Genomic DNA, 16,783 nt, shown 5'->3' with positions numbered 1-16,783 from the left:
TTCAGGACTACCTGAGCCAGCCCTAACTATAAGCTTTATCAAAGAGGAAAGTCTTAAGCCTACTCTTAAATGTGGAGATGGTGTCTGCCTCCTGAACCCAAACTGGAACCTGGTTCCAGAGGAGAGGAGCTTGATAGCTGAACGCTCTGGCTCCTAGTCTACTTTTGGAGACTCTAGGAACCACAAGTAACCCTGCATTCTGGGAGCGCAGTGCTCTGGTGGGGTAGTAAGGTACTATGAGCTCTTCAGATATGATGATGATCAGATCAGATGAGATGAAATAAAACAAGATGAGTTGAGATCAGAGATGAAGAAATCAAATATGAGATTAAATTAGATGAGACACAGAAATGAAATAAAACAGAGAGGTTAGATGAGGTGTAATAAGATGTTACAAGATAGGGATGTAAGAAAATTAAGATTATACAAGACAGGTTTTTAGAAGAGATGTAAAAAGATGAGATGATGATGAAATAAATAAATAATGTAAGGAGGACTGACATGACAATGAGATAGGTAATAGAGCAGAATGTGATGAGTTGGCATAAAATGAGGTCAGTTAACATAATTTCAGATAAAAGGTGGAGTGGAATGAAATTCATTGACACGTCTCCTTGTTCCATGCCTCCAGGCTGGGGAGAAGCTAGTGTCCCTTCACCACCCGAGGTCCAAGGAGGTGAAGAGGAGTGCAGCCACCCTTGAGCTCCACTGGGAGGAGCTGAAGAAGGCCATGGCAAACCGAGGTAAAGCTCTGGAAGATAACAGAGACTTCCTGGAGTTCCTGCAGAAAGTTGAAGAGGTGGAGGCCTGGATCAGACACAAGGTATGACCATAGACTGTACTGTACGATCACCACTTACAAAAATAGAGCCAAAATATCCCGGAAATGGCTGCCATCTTGTGCTGGTGACCTCATTTGAGTCAGAGTTTGTGCAGTAGTGATCTAGGTTGGAACAAAACCCCTGTTTATAGCATCAAATAACTAATTAAAAGCAAAATTATCGGAAAATTAAGATGTGAACAAACCTCAGCGTGATGAGAACTACCTGCCGTCAGGAGAGGATCAAGATGTATTGGCTTCACTTTTAGGGAACTGTCATGTTGTCCATATTTATATACAGTCTATGGGTAGGAGACGGATGGAGTGATGGTGTGTTTACAGTGTGTAATGACTGTCTCTGACTTGTCTGTGTTGCAGGAGGTGATGATTAATGTTGGAGATGTTGGGAAGGATTATGAACATGGAGTTCAGCTGCTGAAGAAACTTGGCGAATTTAGAGGAACTGGAGATGGGGTGAGGGAGCGGTGTGGGGGTCTTATGTCATGCTTAAGTGTACTTGACTGAAGAGTGTTAACTAAATTTTAAAAATTAAGCAAGACCAACACAAGCACACGTATTTGCTTTTCTTGCTGTCTTTCTTTGAGTGTGAGGAGATGTCACATTATTAAATTCTGTTTGTTTAAATTGGTTGTGACATTTACTGTGTGTAGACCTGAATAGTGTGATTCAACTGTGCATTTTCCCCAAAGCAAGTGCCGCTTAAATTATCTCGCTAACTACAACATGTAGGCTCAAATTCCTCGACAAAGCAACAGTATTCACTGTATCTTTCACTATTACTTCAAGGCACTAACTAGATATTTGTGCTTAATTTAATTACACTCAACATCTGTAACGCCAAGCCTCTTGAATATGTTAAATAATACAGTATAATTTCACATATTTACAGTAAACTTGTTTGTTTTTGTGTGTTTTTGTGTGTTACATTGCCTCCGAACCAAGTGGGCTTGAATCTAGAAATTCTAGTAGCAACTAGTAGCATGCAGTACACTACAAGATACATGTATATAAATATATATATATGGCATGTTTAATCTGTAGGATGTGACGGTGGACGACGCTCACATCACAGCCATCAACAGACTGGCAGGCAGACTGGAGAAGAGGCAGAGCGCTGATGAGCTGGTTACTGTTAGACAGAGGAGACAGCAGCTCAATGACAGGTAACTCACATTTAATATCACTTCTGTGGGTTATTTTATCAGCTTCACACTAAATGTCTCATCTCTTCCAGGTGGAGTAGGTTTCACGGCGATCTGAACATTTACAAGAAGAAGCTGGAGGGGGCGCTGGTGGTCCACGCCCTCATCAGAGAGCTGGAGGAGGTTAGAGAGAGAGCAAACGAGAAGGTCAGCCATCTGATACTGCCCTCAAACTACATGTCAGGTCATCTGTGGAGTCTTACATACAGGGTTTTTAACTTTTAATAAAGTCTGTCTCTGTTTCTGTAGATGCTGCTGCAGGGTCAGGACTGTGGCTTTGATGTGGACAGCGTAGAGAACCTGATCAGACGCCACGAAGAAACAGAGAGAGAGGCTGGGGTCATCCAGGAGAGGTCAGAGGTGAGTCAGAGGGATTGTTTCAACAACCTCAGGACTTTATATACCTGCAGCAGTATTTCAAATAGTGTTCGGAACTAAAGCTGTGATCTTGGTATGTTTTAAAAATGGCGTTGTGAAGACTTTATCGATTTGATGTGCTGTGTCCATGATCACGCCAGGATTTGTCAGGTTATGGTTTTTGGAGACAGATAATCGAGATGAGCCCTAAATCTCAGTCCTAGCTGAGGGATGTTCAAGCACACCCGATCACTGATTAAAAATCTGATTGTGAGTTTGAGCGTATACTGTAAAGTGAAGCTAAATAGACTCTACTCAGGCCCTGGAGAAGGAGGTCTCTGATCACCTGAAGGCTCGATCAGTGATGAGCGACAAGCTGAAGAACAAACAGAAGGAGGTCCAGCAAGCTCTGAAGACTCTGGAGAAGGAGGTGAAACACAGGTGACAGAGACTGTTTTATTTACTGTTTTATAGTTTAAACTTCTAAAGAAGACCATTCACTCTGTGACTCTGCAACAAGCTTTCACATTCAACAGCTTATCAAAACACTGTTAATTTAGTAACATAATTAAAATCACACTCTTTCATATCATGATTTTGACATGAAACAAATAATCGTTCAGTCTGTCGTTGTGTCTGCACCCTGATGGTGTGAGTAAGCAGATTGACTCATGTGAGACGTTGTTTGTTAAGGAAGGAGAAGCTGCAGGAGGCCCACCAGCTGCAGCTTTTCAAAGCTAACCAGCGCCTCCTGCTGGAGTGGACTGTCAAACAGCGCAGTGAGATGGCAGAGAAAGGCCTTCCCAAGACCAGAGCCGAGGCCTACCGGCTCATCGTCGAGCATCAGGACTGGAAGGTGAGAGCCGTCTCCAAAGTACTAGCTCTGCGAGTTGGAGTACTTCTGCCTTATACAGCAGATCAGATGTAACAGTAAACTGTGCAAACTAAATTCTGCTGTTTGTGTATTTCCAGACTGAGATCGACGCTCGTGCCGAGCGCATTGACTCTGTTCGGGACTTCGGTTTAGGTCTGATCCGGTCTGGTCACAGTTCGAAGGCAGAGATCCAGAAGGCCCTGAACCAGCTGGAGAAAGTGAAATCCGAACTGGACCGAGCCTGGCTGAACCGTAACACTAACCTGGAGCAGGCCCAAACCCTGCAGGTGATCATCTGAGATAAACTTTAGTGGGAAATGAGTCTAAAATATATTTGAATCTAAATGTGTATCTGCATTTCTACTAAACTGCATTGGATGTACAGTGCAAAGCTAAAATGATATGACCTGTGGGTAACTTTAGGTTTAATCACGCATACTTATCTACACTTACACACATAAACAAGATGGCATCGCAGACGGCAGCCTCTGGATTAAGCTCGGTAGTGCTTTTTGTGTTTTTGTTTATTAACGCTGTTTTCTGCCGTCCCTCTCTGGTAACATTTACCAGAAGAGCTCTTAAATATTGGACTTTCAACTGCTCATACTATTCCACTGCTCCTTAACGAACCCGGAACTTTCCCGGAGTTATTAGTTGGAGGAGCAGCAGCTCTGTTGGGATTAATCGGAAACGGCGCACAGGGATATGTGCAGGCGGGGCAGACTGCGGGGTTTTCGCACTGCGTTCCCTTCAATTCACCTGGCGAATGTCCGCTCTCTAGCCAAAAAACTGGACAAACTGCTTCTCCTCACTTTTGATCTCATCCGCGCGTATCGCGAAATCATGCAGGACTCTGTGATCACTGTCTGGTTCATCTTATCCCACCTTACAGGCAAAAACTGAAATCGTCCAAAACTGTTGTAAAGACTGAAAAGATGGACCAACGAGTCAAAGCTGGAGTTACAGGCCTGCTTTTACTGCACTGACTGGAGTGTTTTTTGAGACTGCACCCACTGACCTGGACGAACTAACTTACACTGTGACATCTTACGTCAGTTTTGGTGAGGACATGTGTGTGCCGACTAAAACCTTCCGCATATACAACAACCAAAAACCCCGGTTCACAGCGAAACTCAGGCAGCTTCGTCAGACCAAGGAGGAGGCCTTCAGAAGTGGGAACAATACCTGTACAACCAGGCCAGGAACACTCTGACTAAGGAGGTCAAAGCAGCAAAGAGGAGCTACGCTGAAAAGCTTAATAATAGCTTTGCAGCCAACGATCCTGCGTCAGTGTGGAGAGGCCTGCGGACACTCACCCACTACAGGAGACCTTCCCCCAACACTGCTGGTACTCAACAACTGGCAGACGAGCTGAATGGCTTTTATTGTAGGTTTGAAATGCCACATTTGCCTTCTGACACAGTGCCACCCCCCCTCTCTGACCCCTCGTCTGCATTCAAGATCTGTGAAGAGGACGTGAGCCACCTGTTCCGAAGGCAGAAGATCAAGAGGGCTCCTGGCCCAGACGGTGTGTCTCCATCCTGCGTGAAAATCTGTGCAGACCAGCTGGCCCCATCTTCACACAGATCTTTAACAGATCACTGGAGCTGTGTGAAGTTCCCTCCAACTTGGAACGTCAACTTGGGACTGCATTACATCCTGCAACACCTCGACTCTCCAGGGACATATGCAAGGATCCTGTTCATGGACTTCAGCTTGGTGTTCAACACCGTTCAAACTCCTGAAGTTCGCTGACGACACAACGGTCATCAGCCTCATCCTGGACAGTGACGAGTCAGCCTACAGATGGGAGGTTGATCAGCTGGCTCTCTGGTGCGGTCAGAACAACCTGGAGCTTAACACGCTCAAAACTGTGGAGATTATCGTGGACTTCAAGAGGAGCCCCCCCCCACTCTGCCCCCAATCACCATACTCAACAGCCCTGTGTCAGCTTTAGAATCCTTCAGGACCTGAAGTGGGAGCCCAACACGGACACGATCATCAAGAAGGCCCAGCAGAGGATGTACTTCCTGCGTCAGCTCAGGAAGCTCAACCTGCCTAAAGAGCTGCTGATCCACTTCTACACAGCTATCATCCAGTCTGTCCTCTGCACCTCCATCACTGTCTGGTTTGGATCTGCCACCAAAAATGACAAGAGCAGACTACAACAGACAGTCAGGACTGCAGAAAAAATCATCGGTGCCAACCTGCCCTCCATTCAGGACTTATACATTTCCATCACTGCAGATCCATCTCACCCCCGGACACAACCTGTTCCAGCTTCTTCCCTCTGGTAGGCGCTACAGAGCACTGTACGCCAAAACCAACAGACTTAGGAACAGTTTCTTCCCACAAGCCATCACTCTGATGATTTCTCACGGTGTCAGGAACAATTCTTGTGCAATAACCCAGTAACTCTGCCTCTAATCAGCCACCTGTTTACTGGCTAACACGTATTATTTATTCACCATTCTCTATTTCAGTGCTGTTCATACTGTTACACTGTCATATTGTAGATACTGTATACCTAATCCATCTACCTCAAGTCATTACTCCTGTATAATACTTATACTTTTTTATTCCAGCATCCTTTGCACTATGCTTCATTGCACTGTGTACATGTGTACATGTATGTGTACCTGTATATCACATCCACCTCCGACATGTACATACTCCTGCATCCTTTGCACTCTGCTCACTGCACTATTTGTCAATATGTCTATATTGTTTTTGTTCATAGTGTGTATATTTGTGTTGTCTACACTGAAGTCTGTGTCTGATTTTATTTTTATTATTGTGTATTTGTATTTTTGTATGAGTAAGCACATTGTGAGCAATGTACAATCCAGAGTCAAAGTCCTCGTATGTGTACACATACCTGGCAATAAAGCTGATTCTGATTCTGTTGCATTATACTTTGGTTTGGTCACGTTGATACCCTGTATGCAGGATAAGCGGTTGATGATGAATGGATGGATGGACATTGATAGTACAAGTACATAGTAATAGTAATAAAGCAAATTTGTAAACAAAAGTCAACTGAGTTTAGAGGATTATGGAGTTGAGTTACTTAAAATCAAGTTTTCTCAACTTCTTTTTAAGCCTGGAGTGCATTTTAAAAATAAAATTACATTTACTTAAGTAGTACAATTTTGAGGTACTTGTACTTTAGTTGAGTATTTCAATGGTAAGTTACCTGATACAGATTACTTCACTACATTTTAGAAGCAAATGTGCTTTTTACACCACAACATTTACCTGACAGCTTCTGGTTTCTGTGTAGATAAAGTTTTTACACACACAACATGTGGAGAAAATAATAATAATAATAATTTGAAGCAGAATTTGAACCTCCGTACTTATGATAAATAATAAACTACTTTACTATACTTCAGGTGCATTTTTCTGTAAGTAAATTAAGTAAGATTTGAGATGCCGGACATTAAGACAAGGCACGTTTATTTGTATATCACATTTCATACACAGAGTTTATTTGTATATCATATTTCATACACAAAGGCACAAACTAAAGGTGCTTTACGTAATGCATTAAAAAACAGCATCATCAGTATGTCTCTTTGATAACCAAATATTTTTGAATTGTTGAATTTTGCCCAGGGCCTTATAGCTGGCTAATGTACTGACTCGTCCTTCATCCTGCAGGTCTTCCTGACCTCTGTAGAGCAGTGTGAAAGCTGGCTCAGCAACAAGGAGGCCTTTCTATCCAATCAGGACCTGGGGGTAAGATTCATCTGTCTCCGTCAGTGATGTGGGAAACATCGTTTTATTTTTAAAGAAATTGCTCAGTGTGCTGAAAAACATACCCAGCTTTAAAAACCATGTCAGCTTCTTCTCTTCTGTTGGTGCAGAGCTCGGTGACAGAGGTGGAGACTCTGCAGAGGAAACAGGCTCAGTTTGAGGAGGCTCTGGAGGCTCAGGTGGAACAGCTGGATGAGGTGGAGAAAATGGCCCAGAAGATGATCCAACAGAAGCACTATGACTCCAACAACATTAGATCCAAGAGCAGAGCGCTCGCGAGCAGGTAATGAGGACCACTGACATCATCAGACCTCTGTTCTTATCCCTTACAAAACACTTTCACAGAGCTGCTCCCTCTGGGTGGAAAAAGGATTGTTAGGCGTTGCTTTCAGAAACAGATATACAGTTGCCAGAAGTCTAAAGAGTGATTTAGTTATTAAAAACTTTACCTGTCTGTCTGATCACCGGTGTGTAGGTGGAGCCAGCTGCAGCAGCAGAGCAGATCTCGTCACAAAGCTCTGGATCGATCACTGCAGCTGCAGCAGTTCTTGTCCAGCAGCTACCAGGTACTCTACTGGACTCAACTCTTCTACACCTTATTGTAGTGTACTCTGCTACTAAAAAACTTTCTTGTTTGTTTGCTAACGTCTGGTTGCAATTGCCGGTTATGCTAATTCGAGTCTATAGTCCCAAAATAGTCTATGGTGCTTCTTGTATGCTGCTGTAGACTATCTGTAGAGAGTAGGTTGCTATACTGTACCCTATGTTACTCAACTCTGGTGTGCTGTCTGGACTTTACTGTACCCTACTGTACTCTTCCATGCTGGACTTTAATCTTCTCTACTGTATCCAATGTTTTTCCGTCCTGCTTTGTGTGCTCTAAGCACTCTTTTTTTTCTGATAAACCAGGTGTGTGTTTTATCCTGGAAGATGTGCAAGAAGATTTGCGTGTGTGTAGTAACTGCGTGTGTTTTCCAGCTGTGTGTGTGGCTGAACGAACGTAATGCTGTGGCGTTAGATGAGAGCTGGAGGGAACCAACCAACCTTCAGGCCAAACTGCTGAAACATCAGAGCTTTGAAACCGAGGTCCTCGCTAACCGCTACAGAGTGGAGACACTCACCAAGGTCTGTGTGTTATACCATTTATCTTAAAGTGTAACATCAGTGTAAGTGAACTTTCCAGCTTGTCCTGTTGTGTTGTCCTTAACTAATAAACACACCGATTTTATGCTGTCGGACAGAAAATATTTTTAATGTGATCTATAATTACATGTCCTTTTTCCTTAAAACATTTAGGCTACTAAATGATTTCTCACACATTATTAGACATTTTAATTATATTGTATTAAATAAACAATCAATACATGGAGACACAAGTAGTTAATACATTAAAAAAACACATCATTGTCATATCATGGTTTTTGTGTGTGTTTTAACTTTAGTGGGAACATGACTAATGTTTTATTTTGTCATATGGGATAAAGAAATTTGCTAAACACTGTATACACTATATAAATGTATATACAGGAAGTGTGTTTGACCTGATGTCACGTCTTTGTGCAGGAAGGAGAGAAGCTGCTGTCTGAATCTTCCTCAGCTGAACTGAAGGCTCGACTCAGAGATGTGACAGAAAGCTGGGCCGATCTTATCCACAACTGTAATGAGAAGAAAACCAGACTGCAGCAGGCCTACCAGGTACACAGACAATGGTGCACACACAGTAGTTAAAGCTAGCTAATATAAAGTAATTAAAACTAGCTAAAAGTAGGTAAAATTAGCTCCACCTTGAGCAGCTACATTGGTAAAATACTGCTGTAAGATTGATGCATCAGTGTTAACAATCTAATAGAGTCAGATATCAGTCACAGAAGACATTTTCGACAATCAAAACACAGTTATGATAAGATGACTTCAGGGTGCCTGCTGGAGACACCCTGATTCATTCAGGCTCAGTCTATGTTTTTGTACTGAAAATGTCACTAAATGAATTGGAAAATGAGATGTGGCATTCAAACATTCAATGTGTGTGTTTTGTGTAGGCGCTGCAGTTCCAGCGTTCATTGGATGACATGGAGCAGTTTGTGGGGTCAGTGGAGAGGGAACTGGCCAATGAGGACTGTGGAAGCGACTTGCCGTCTGTCAACAGGCTGCTGAAGGCTCTGCAGGGGCTGGAGGAGGAGGTGGACGGACACAGAGACAGAATCCAGGTAAACAAAAGTCTGCAACGAGATGTTAGATGGTTTATTTGATTTTCAGTCCAGCTGATGTTTAAATCTGAGGGATGATATAGTATAAATATATATATATATATATACATTTTTATAGGGTCTGGTGGAAACAGCGAAGAGCTTCCACTCTCAGGGAAACTTCCTGGCTGAGGAGATCCAGACCAGAGTCACACACACCATCAACAGGTTTGATAACTGTTTTGTGAGATTCGAGAAATATGTCTTTGGTGTAAATAAGAAATCTATTGGGGAGGATGAGATTTGTTTTCAAAACATACCTCTGGATCTTATTAAACAGATGACATTACATTTTGGGATCTAATAATGAGTGTCCAAACTGTCTATGTCTATAAACACCAGTCACAGTTTACAAATCCACTTCCTGCTTCAACTGTAACCTACTGTACTGTAGCTGTGTGCACGCCTTGGGTTTAACCTCCAAATATAGTGGTTTAGATAATCTGGATAAACTGTTTCTAACCTGAAGTGTTTCTGTTTGAGTACAATCAAAAATAAGACCCACATGGCAATAAAGTGCAATTATTCTTTAACATTGCACTTAATTATAAATACCAGAAGTTTGCATTAAGCTCAGAGGTATTAATTAACAGTTGTGTGTTGACATCAGTGAAAACTCTTCTCTTTCAGGTACAACAGTCTGTCGGACCCCCTGCAGAGTCGGAGGGAAACCCTGGAGGCCTGGCAGGTTCTGTTCCAGTTCTACAGAGACCTGGAGGAGGAGGTGGCCTGGCTGAGCGACAGACTGTCTTCTATCACTGCTAAAGACTTGGGGAGCTCCCTGAGCAGTACCCAGCAGCTGCTCCACAAACACCAGGTGCTCACTGACATGCTACTGCACTGATTCTGTGCTGTTCACTGAAAAACAACGATACTGAATCCTGATATAACCTTAATTTAATAAGGTAAATATTGAGACTTTAGTACAGCAGAAGAAATAAGAACACTGAAAAAACACACAAAAATACAGCATCAGAAACAATGTTCAAGTTTCAAGAAAAACTGAATACCTTAATTTCAGCACCATTATTCAAATGTGTATGGATGGCACAAGTTTAAGGTTCTGCAAAGAAGTCTGAAGAACTGAACGAAATTAATATTATACATGTTGGAGTGATAATATTGTTAATGTAGATCATAGATAATAAAGGATCAAGCACAGAACCTTGTGGGACTCCCTTAGTTAATAAAAGGCAGTTTGATATGATCCTTCAAGCCTTCACTGAATGAATCAGTGAATCACATAAAGTTTCTCTAACATCTCTAACATGAAATAGAGCATGATTAAATGGTAAATCTAACAAGCTTAGTATTAACTTGGGCTCTTAAAAAAAAAAAGTATTTGAAAAATTTTTTTTCAGGCTGTGATGCAGGAGATCTCAAGCCGTGCCCCCTTGGTCCAGGCAGTGCAGGAAGCAGGACATAGTCTGGTGAGCAGACACCACTTTTTTATGAAACTCTGTGTATATTTAAGTTATGTTTAATTTAAGAATAAAATAACAAGGTGAAGAAGACGTCCACAGTCTATTTATGACAACATTAAATTGACCCTCGCAGGTCAGAGGTCGTCACTTTGCGTCTCACGACATCCGGGAGCGTCTCGAGGAGTTGAGCAGTCTCCATGAGGAGCTGATGATGGAGGCGGAGACGAAGGGGAAACTCCTGCAGGAGGCGCTCAGCATCCACACCTTCCTCACTGAGGTAACACTCTGACAGAGCCAAAATAAATAGAGAAAGTTTATTAATACATTTGAGTCCTTGTGTGAGCATGTATATATGTGTGTGTGTGTGTGTGTGTGTGTTGAGGTGTCTGAGCTGGAGCTGTGGTTGGAGGAGCAACAGGCAGGTTTGGAGTCTCGGGACAGTGGTAGGAGCGAGGAGGCGACAGAGGCTCTGCTGAGGAGGCTGGACTCTGTGGACGTGGAGCTGGAGAACCAGAGGAGGATGTTGGAGAGGCTGCAGGAGAGTGGAGCCGCACTGCAGCACCTTGGACATCCCAATAGGTAAACCAGAAAGGTAGAAACACCTGTAAACTCAGGAGGTCAGGTCGGAATGTTGGCATCTACATGACGACTGGATATGCCTGTTCAGGATTTGTTTGGCTCATTTTATCTCTAGGAATCTCAAAAAGTTTTTGTTTCTTAATCGTAAAGTTGTTCACGGGTCGTCTGTTTGTCTGTCTCAGCCACATGGTCAGTGAGTCTCTCCCAGCTGTGCTCGAACACTTTGAGACTCTCCTCCGACTCTCCTCCGCTCGTCGCAGCGCTCTTGAAGATCAGCTCCGCCTCTACGTGTTTGAGAGAGAAGCCAAAGAACTACAAACATGGCTGACCTCCAAGAAGACACTGGCAGAGTCCATGGGTTGCGGAAAAGATCTGGAGGATGTAGAGGTGAGTCAAGTAGTACTGGTAAGTACAAGATGAACCTTGTGTAAGACTATAGTAACTATAATGTCCAGATTTGTAAGTGTTCTTGCACGACCGCTTGCATTTAACATTTGCTAACTTTGGCTAGTTCAACTAATTGCTGTTTCAGAGATTTATTCAGCCCATGTGAGCGGTCACAACAGAGTGAGATTCCTTTGGGTGTTCATAATCCGCACAAATAAGCTAGCCATCAAGCTGCCAACTAGTTTAACTGATAACATGCTAACTGATTGCTAAAAAGTTTGTAGAATTGAACAAGCTTGAAAGGTAGAGGTGTAAATCTTTACTAGCCTCGTGATTAAATAACGATTCTCAAAGTATGTCAGTGTATAGCATACTCAACTCCTTTTTTTAATGTGAAAGTGCCTTAAAAAATCAGATTACAACAGTCTATAATATGATATCATGACATCATAGAATTGAGAAATTTCCATTTGTCCTCTAAACATCCTTTAGTATCAACATATCCAGCAGAATTTAAAATAATTTTTTTAAGAAATCAACAATATAATCCCTGGTGTATTTTTTGATGTGTGCGTCTGTTTGGACAACATTTTCATAATTACCTAAAAGAAGATTTTTCATTTAATTAAATTTTTCTGCTGAAACAGCCCCTGAATATATTTATTTGCTGCTGAATGATGGTGTCTGTATGTATTTCATTACATTAAAAAAGGAGAATTCAAATTTCAGTTCAACTGTAAAAGACAGTTTGCTGCTAAGAAACAGGGCAAATCTGCATGTAAGAGTTCACAGAGGATGAAGGTCTCATCTAGGGCTGCTACCAACGCTCAATACTGACCGTCATGTGTCACGCACTAAAAGTTAGTTTCATAATCCTGTTGACTTAGTATTATTATTATCATTTATTTTTCTGATTTAGATGAGAATTTTACAGACTTAAGACTTCAGCAAAGTTCTTGCATGACTGCTTACATTAAACATTTGGTAACTTTGGCTTCCTTTTGTTAAATCCGAAATTGTAAAGAGCTGATGAAAGTTTTGGTATTGGTCCTGCAAACTCATGAAAACTGCATTAAAGTCAGAACTTGCAGCGTTCAAGCTGTAAAGCACCCCAGATATCTTCATTTCTCCTCCCTCCATCTGCAGGTCCTTCAAAAGAAGTTAGAAGTTCTGGTTTCCGAGATATCCAGTCTGGGTCGGAGCCGGCTGACCTCAGTACAGCAGCTCGGCAGAGGGCTGCAGCAGGACGGCCAGGCCCGGAGGATGGACGATGCCCTCAGCAGGCTGTGGGATGACCTCAACAGCAGTCTCAGGACCAGAGAACAGGTACAACATAGTGTATAATGCACATCGATCTGATACCCGTGGTGGTTTTGGAGATATTGCAGTCTCACAGTTGGTGAGGGTTACGCGTCTGTCCCTTGTCTTCCAGAGTCTGCAGTCAGCAAGGGAGATTCATCAGTTTAATCATGATATCGACGAGCTGAAGGGCTGGATGGCTGAGAAGGAGGCTGTGCTAGACTCAGAGGACCAGGACCTGCACTCTATCCAGACTCTGCTGACACAACACGAGGCGCTAGAGGTAGAAATCATCCAGCAGGATACATGGGCATGAAGGACCCTCATCTGGAGAGGGGTGGGAGATATGAAAAATATAAAACTCACGATAACCCGGGGTCTGAATTTTGATGTTGATATACAGCCAAAATATGTGTTTAGTTGTGGAGAAGGATGACCTGCTTTATGAAGAGAGCATAAAGCTTTAATTGCAAAAAGCTGCTGATTCAGTCAGTGACACTGATGATTTCCTACCTTTAGGTCAGTTTAGTTTAATGACATGCAGTATCATCTGTACATCAGCTTACCTGTCTTGTTGCTGATGTCTGCCATTAGAGGGACCTGGTTTTGATCTCTGAGGAGGTGACCAGAAGCCGAGAAGAGGGCCGGGCTCTGAACAGACGACACCCTCAGGCCAGACCTGCTGTGACTCAGAGGCTGGATGAGCTGGAGGCCTGCTGGACCAGCATCCAGGACAAGGCCTCCCAGCGCCGCACTAGACTGGGCCAGGCTGAAGACGTGCAGAAATACTTATCCCAGTGGAGTGAACTCATGTAGGTCCCCTTTGCATCTCACTTTGGGTTGATTCAAACAAACTCAGGCCGGCAGGCCTAAATTCAACATGAAGACGCATCAAAACAAAATACTAATTATAGCTTTATGACTTGTTTGTTGAATATGAACTACAGCAGAAAATTATCATTATTATTTACTAGACTTTATTTATCATCAGAGGGAAATTCGCATGTCACAGCAGCAGCACATGAACCACACAGTGCAGAGAATAGTGCAAGAAAATGCCACAACAAACACAACATAAAAGTATGGCCTTTTAAACACGTGCACGCATAAAAGTGTGCAAATTGCAGTAAGGTGTGAAAAAATAAATGTAGTCGTAAGTTAAAAAGCTACATTGCCTTGTGCCAGAAGTTAAGGAGTTATAGAGTCCAGCAAGACCTCAACAGCCTCCCGGTCCACTGACTGACCACACTGCAACATTAACATGATAATACTGATGTTGGAAGCTGATATTGATTTTTAAGACCAAACAATCTGAAAATGTTCATGAAACTGGATTATCCATCTTGTATCTCAGGGCCGTGCAAAGGGAGATGCTGTCTTTGGTACGAGGCGAGACGCTGAGCGTGGAGGCAACTGACCTGGAGCAGCTCATTAAAAAGCACGATGAGTACCGTGTTCAGATTGACAGACAGCTCAGCAAATCACAGGATGTGAAAGAGGAAGGGAGACGTCTGATGGAGGAAGGAAACTTCATGTCCCAAGAGGTAAGATCGAAAGGTCTAAAAGTGCATAGTGTGCTAATAACTTCTCACCTGAAGTCCCAATCTTCCTCTGTTTGATTTCCCGTCCTCCTCCTAGGTGGGGGAGCGTGTCTGTGAGCTGGAGGAGCTGGAGGTGCAAGTGAAGAAGTTTTGGGATGAAACCAGGCTCCTGTATGAGGAGGAGCTGGAGATTTCACTTCTGCAGAGGGAGCTGGAGCAGGCAGAGCACTGGCTGAGCTCCTATGAAAACATACTGATGGCTGAAGACTACGGGGTAGGTCTAGACCAAATTGAAGAGTGGTCAAAAACTGGCCACTGACACCAGGAAGTTGAGGGGTATTAGTTAGCTAGTCCAGAGGTTTTCAAACCCTGTCTCTCATCAGGGGGGCTTGAGAAAGTTGAAAGGAACAGGTTCATACAGGTGTTAGTTACAGGAAGTTAGTTGCTGTAGTTTAGCTGATGATTTCGCCAGTTAGCAACACGGTCAGCAGGAGTAGTGCAATGACACACAGCTCACGGAGGGGATTAAGGTACATTAAAACACTTAAGAAGCACCCAATTGCTGCTGTTTGCTACAAAAACTGCACTCCTTTTCTGAGTCATAACATGGTTAAATCTGAACACACAGACATGATACACATTTTTAGATTTAGTGTGACTTACAGTTTCAGAGAATATGTTATTATGAAGTTATGTCTCTCATATTACATATTAACCTCCATAACTCTGCTTAGAAGTTTTCTTCAGTATCAGTCATCCAGTGAGAGTTTGTACATTCAGGGGTACACTGCAAACAGGAGCCGCTAATTCAGCTACTTTTAATAGAAACAATTTGCCAAAATGTGAACAAAAACAAAACAAAAACATTGTTGAAGTTGGAGCCCACGGCTAATTAACTGCATCCATGGCAACATGATACTTCCTGTTTACATCCCCAAAGCTCCCAAATTATGAGAACTGTAGTTCTGCAACTTAGAGCATGCCTGTCCTTAACTATATTTTAAATGTGGCCTGCTAATGTGGCGGATCTAGAACACAATAGGTAAAGCTAAAGTCTGAATCCCACCAAAGACTGAGGGGTATGTCTACCCACAATGAAGACTTCTTCATAGCTCTACATCACTCTAACAACTGTGGGGTAAAATACGTTATCAATACGTCTCCAAGCCACCAGGTAGTCTCAGACCATGTTGTCATCAAAACCTTTCTTACCAAAACATGGTGGTCTTTTGGTTCTTCCAGGACTCTGTGTCGGATGTTATGGAGCTCCTGAAGAGGCAGGAGGACTTGGAGGCCATGATCCAGGCCCAGAGCGACCGCTTTATCGCACTGCAGAAGAAGAAAACACAGGTTGGTTGGTGACTTCCGTTTGTGGATTGGAAACTGTAAAATACTTTTTTCTCTTTGCTCAAATGTTTTCTTTTCTTTTTCTCAGAGGGAGAAGAGACTGAGTCTTAATGGCAATGAGAACATAGACCCTGAGGACAGAAAACCTCCAGCAAGAGTTTCATCCCTGAGGAGTAAACAGTCAGAACAAAAGACCCCGCGAATCTCTTCCTCTAGAAACAGCATCCGACAAGTCAGCACTGGCAGGAAGACGGACAGAACATCCAGGTCGCTAGTGCCAGACGAGGAAACAGACAGTACCAGCCTCACAACCTCTGCTAGCACCCCACCTAGCCCATCTCTCCACCCTGACTTGAGAGAATGCTTGAGCTCCAGCAGGAAGGCTCAGAAATGGGAAGTGGAAGAAGAAGCTAACAGTCTTCCTGTTAGTCCTAGCTCCAGCACAACTGTAAATCCTTGGAAACATCAAACCAGCCACTCAAACATGATGCCTGGAACTCCCCTCAGAGCATTCGATGAGCCCTCCTCTCCAAAACGTCCTGAAGTTTCTCCACCTTCCTCCCCAAAACCTCCCTCCTCTACTCAAACATCTGTTTCTTCTTCATCTAAAGAAACTCCTAATGAAGACTGTCGCCACCGATCCAAACCTCCTCTGGCTCCAAAGCCCAGAATCTCCTCCACAGGGCGGGTGTTCGGACGGCACGTTGAGCCCCCGAACCAACCAGAGAAGCCCACTATACCACCTGACTCTCCTCCACTAATCAGAGAGCTCCACAACCTGGAATCACCGATCAGCAAACAGCCTGATCTTCCTGATTTTCTGATTCCACCTTCTGCTGAAGAGGTTACACCACCTGACTCCCCCACTGCTGCAGCAATTAGAGAGGAGGGTACTGAATCAGCTGACCTTGTTCCTCCAACAAGGGA

At 43.2% G+C, this 16,783-nt stretch overlaps 1 protein-coding gene across 1 annotated transcript in view; it reads left to right on the top strand.

The window, feature by feature from the left end:
• sptbn5 (spectrin, beta, non-erythrocytic 5) overlaps positions 1 to 16,783 on the top strand; it is a 68,432-nt gene that overhangs the window by 39,799 nt on the left and 11,850 nt on the right. The window contains exons 48-74 of the mRNA XM_046063269.1: positions 632 to 823; positions 1,199 to 1,294; positions 1,883 to 2,004; positions 2,076 to 2,190; positions 2,293 to 2,403; positions 2,720 to 2,841; positions 3,094 to 3,256; positions 3,373 to 3,561; positions 6,938 to 7,015; positions 7,144 to 7,316; positions 7,509 to 7,599; positions 8,012 to 8,158; positions 8,597 to 8,728; positions 9,073 to 9,240; positions 9,359 to 9,447; positions 9,910 to 10,096; positions 10,641 to 10,709; positions 10,837 to 10,980; positions 11,086 to 11,282; positions 11,465 to 11,669; positions 12,816 to 12,995; positions 13,102 to 13,251; positions 13,563 to 13,780; positions 14,323 to 14,512; positions 14,607 to 14,783; positions 15,752 to 15,859; positions 15,945 to 16,778. Coding sequence (XP_045919225.1) covers positions 632 to 823; positions 1,199 to 1,294; positions 1,883 to 2,004; positions 2,076 to 2,190; positions 2,293 to 2,403; positions 2,720 to 2,841; positions 3,094 to 3,256; positions 3,373 to 3,561; positions 6,938 to 7,015; positions 7,144 to 7,316; positions 7,509 to 7,599; positions 8,012 to 8,158; positions 8,597 to 8,728; positions 9,073 to 9,240; positions 9,359 to 9,447; positions 9,910 to 10,096; positions 10,641 to 10,709; positions 10,837 to 10,980; positions 11,086 to 11,282; positions 11,465 to 11,669; positions 12,816 to 12,995; positions 13,102 to 13,251; positions 13,563 to 13,780; positions 14,323 to 14,512; positions 14,607 to 14,783; positions 15,752 to 15,859; positions 15,945 to 16,778 — 4,647 coding nt within the window. The remainder of the gene's footprint in view (positions 1 to 631; positions 824 to 1,198; positions 1,295 to 1,882; positions 2,005 to 2,075; positions 2,191 to 2,292; positions 2,404 to 2,719; positions 2,842 to 3,093; positions 3,257 to 3,372; positions 3,562 to 6,937; positions 7,016 to 7,143; positions 7,317 to 7,508; positions 7,600 to 8,011; positions 8,159 to 8,596; positions 8,729 to 9,072; positions 9,241 to 9,358; positions 9,448 to 9,909; positions 10,097 to 10,640; positions 10,710 to 10,836; positions 10,981 to 11,085; positions 11,283 to 11,464; positions 11,670 to 12,815; positions 12,996 to 13,101; positions 13,252 to 13,562; positions 13,781 to 14,322; positions 14,513 to 14,606; positions 14,784 to 15,751; positions 15,860 to 15,944; positions 16,779 to 16,783) is intronic.

The sequence above is a fragment of the Micropterus dolomieu genome, linkage group LG11 (assembly GCF_021292245.1).
Source record: "Micropterus dolomieu isolate WLL.071019.BEF.003 ecotype Adirondacks linkage group LG11, ASM2129224v1, whole genome shotgun sequence".
Taxonomy (NCBI): domain Eukaryota; kingdom Metazoa; phylum Chordata; class Actinopteri; order Centrarchiformes; family Centrarchidae; genus Micropterus; species Micropterus dolomieu.
The sequence above is the reverse complement of the archived record's forward strand: the minus strand, read 5'-3'. Positions and strand labels throughout refer to the sequence as shown.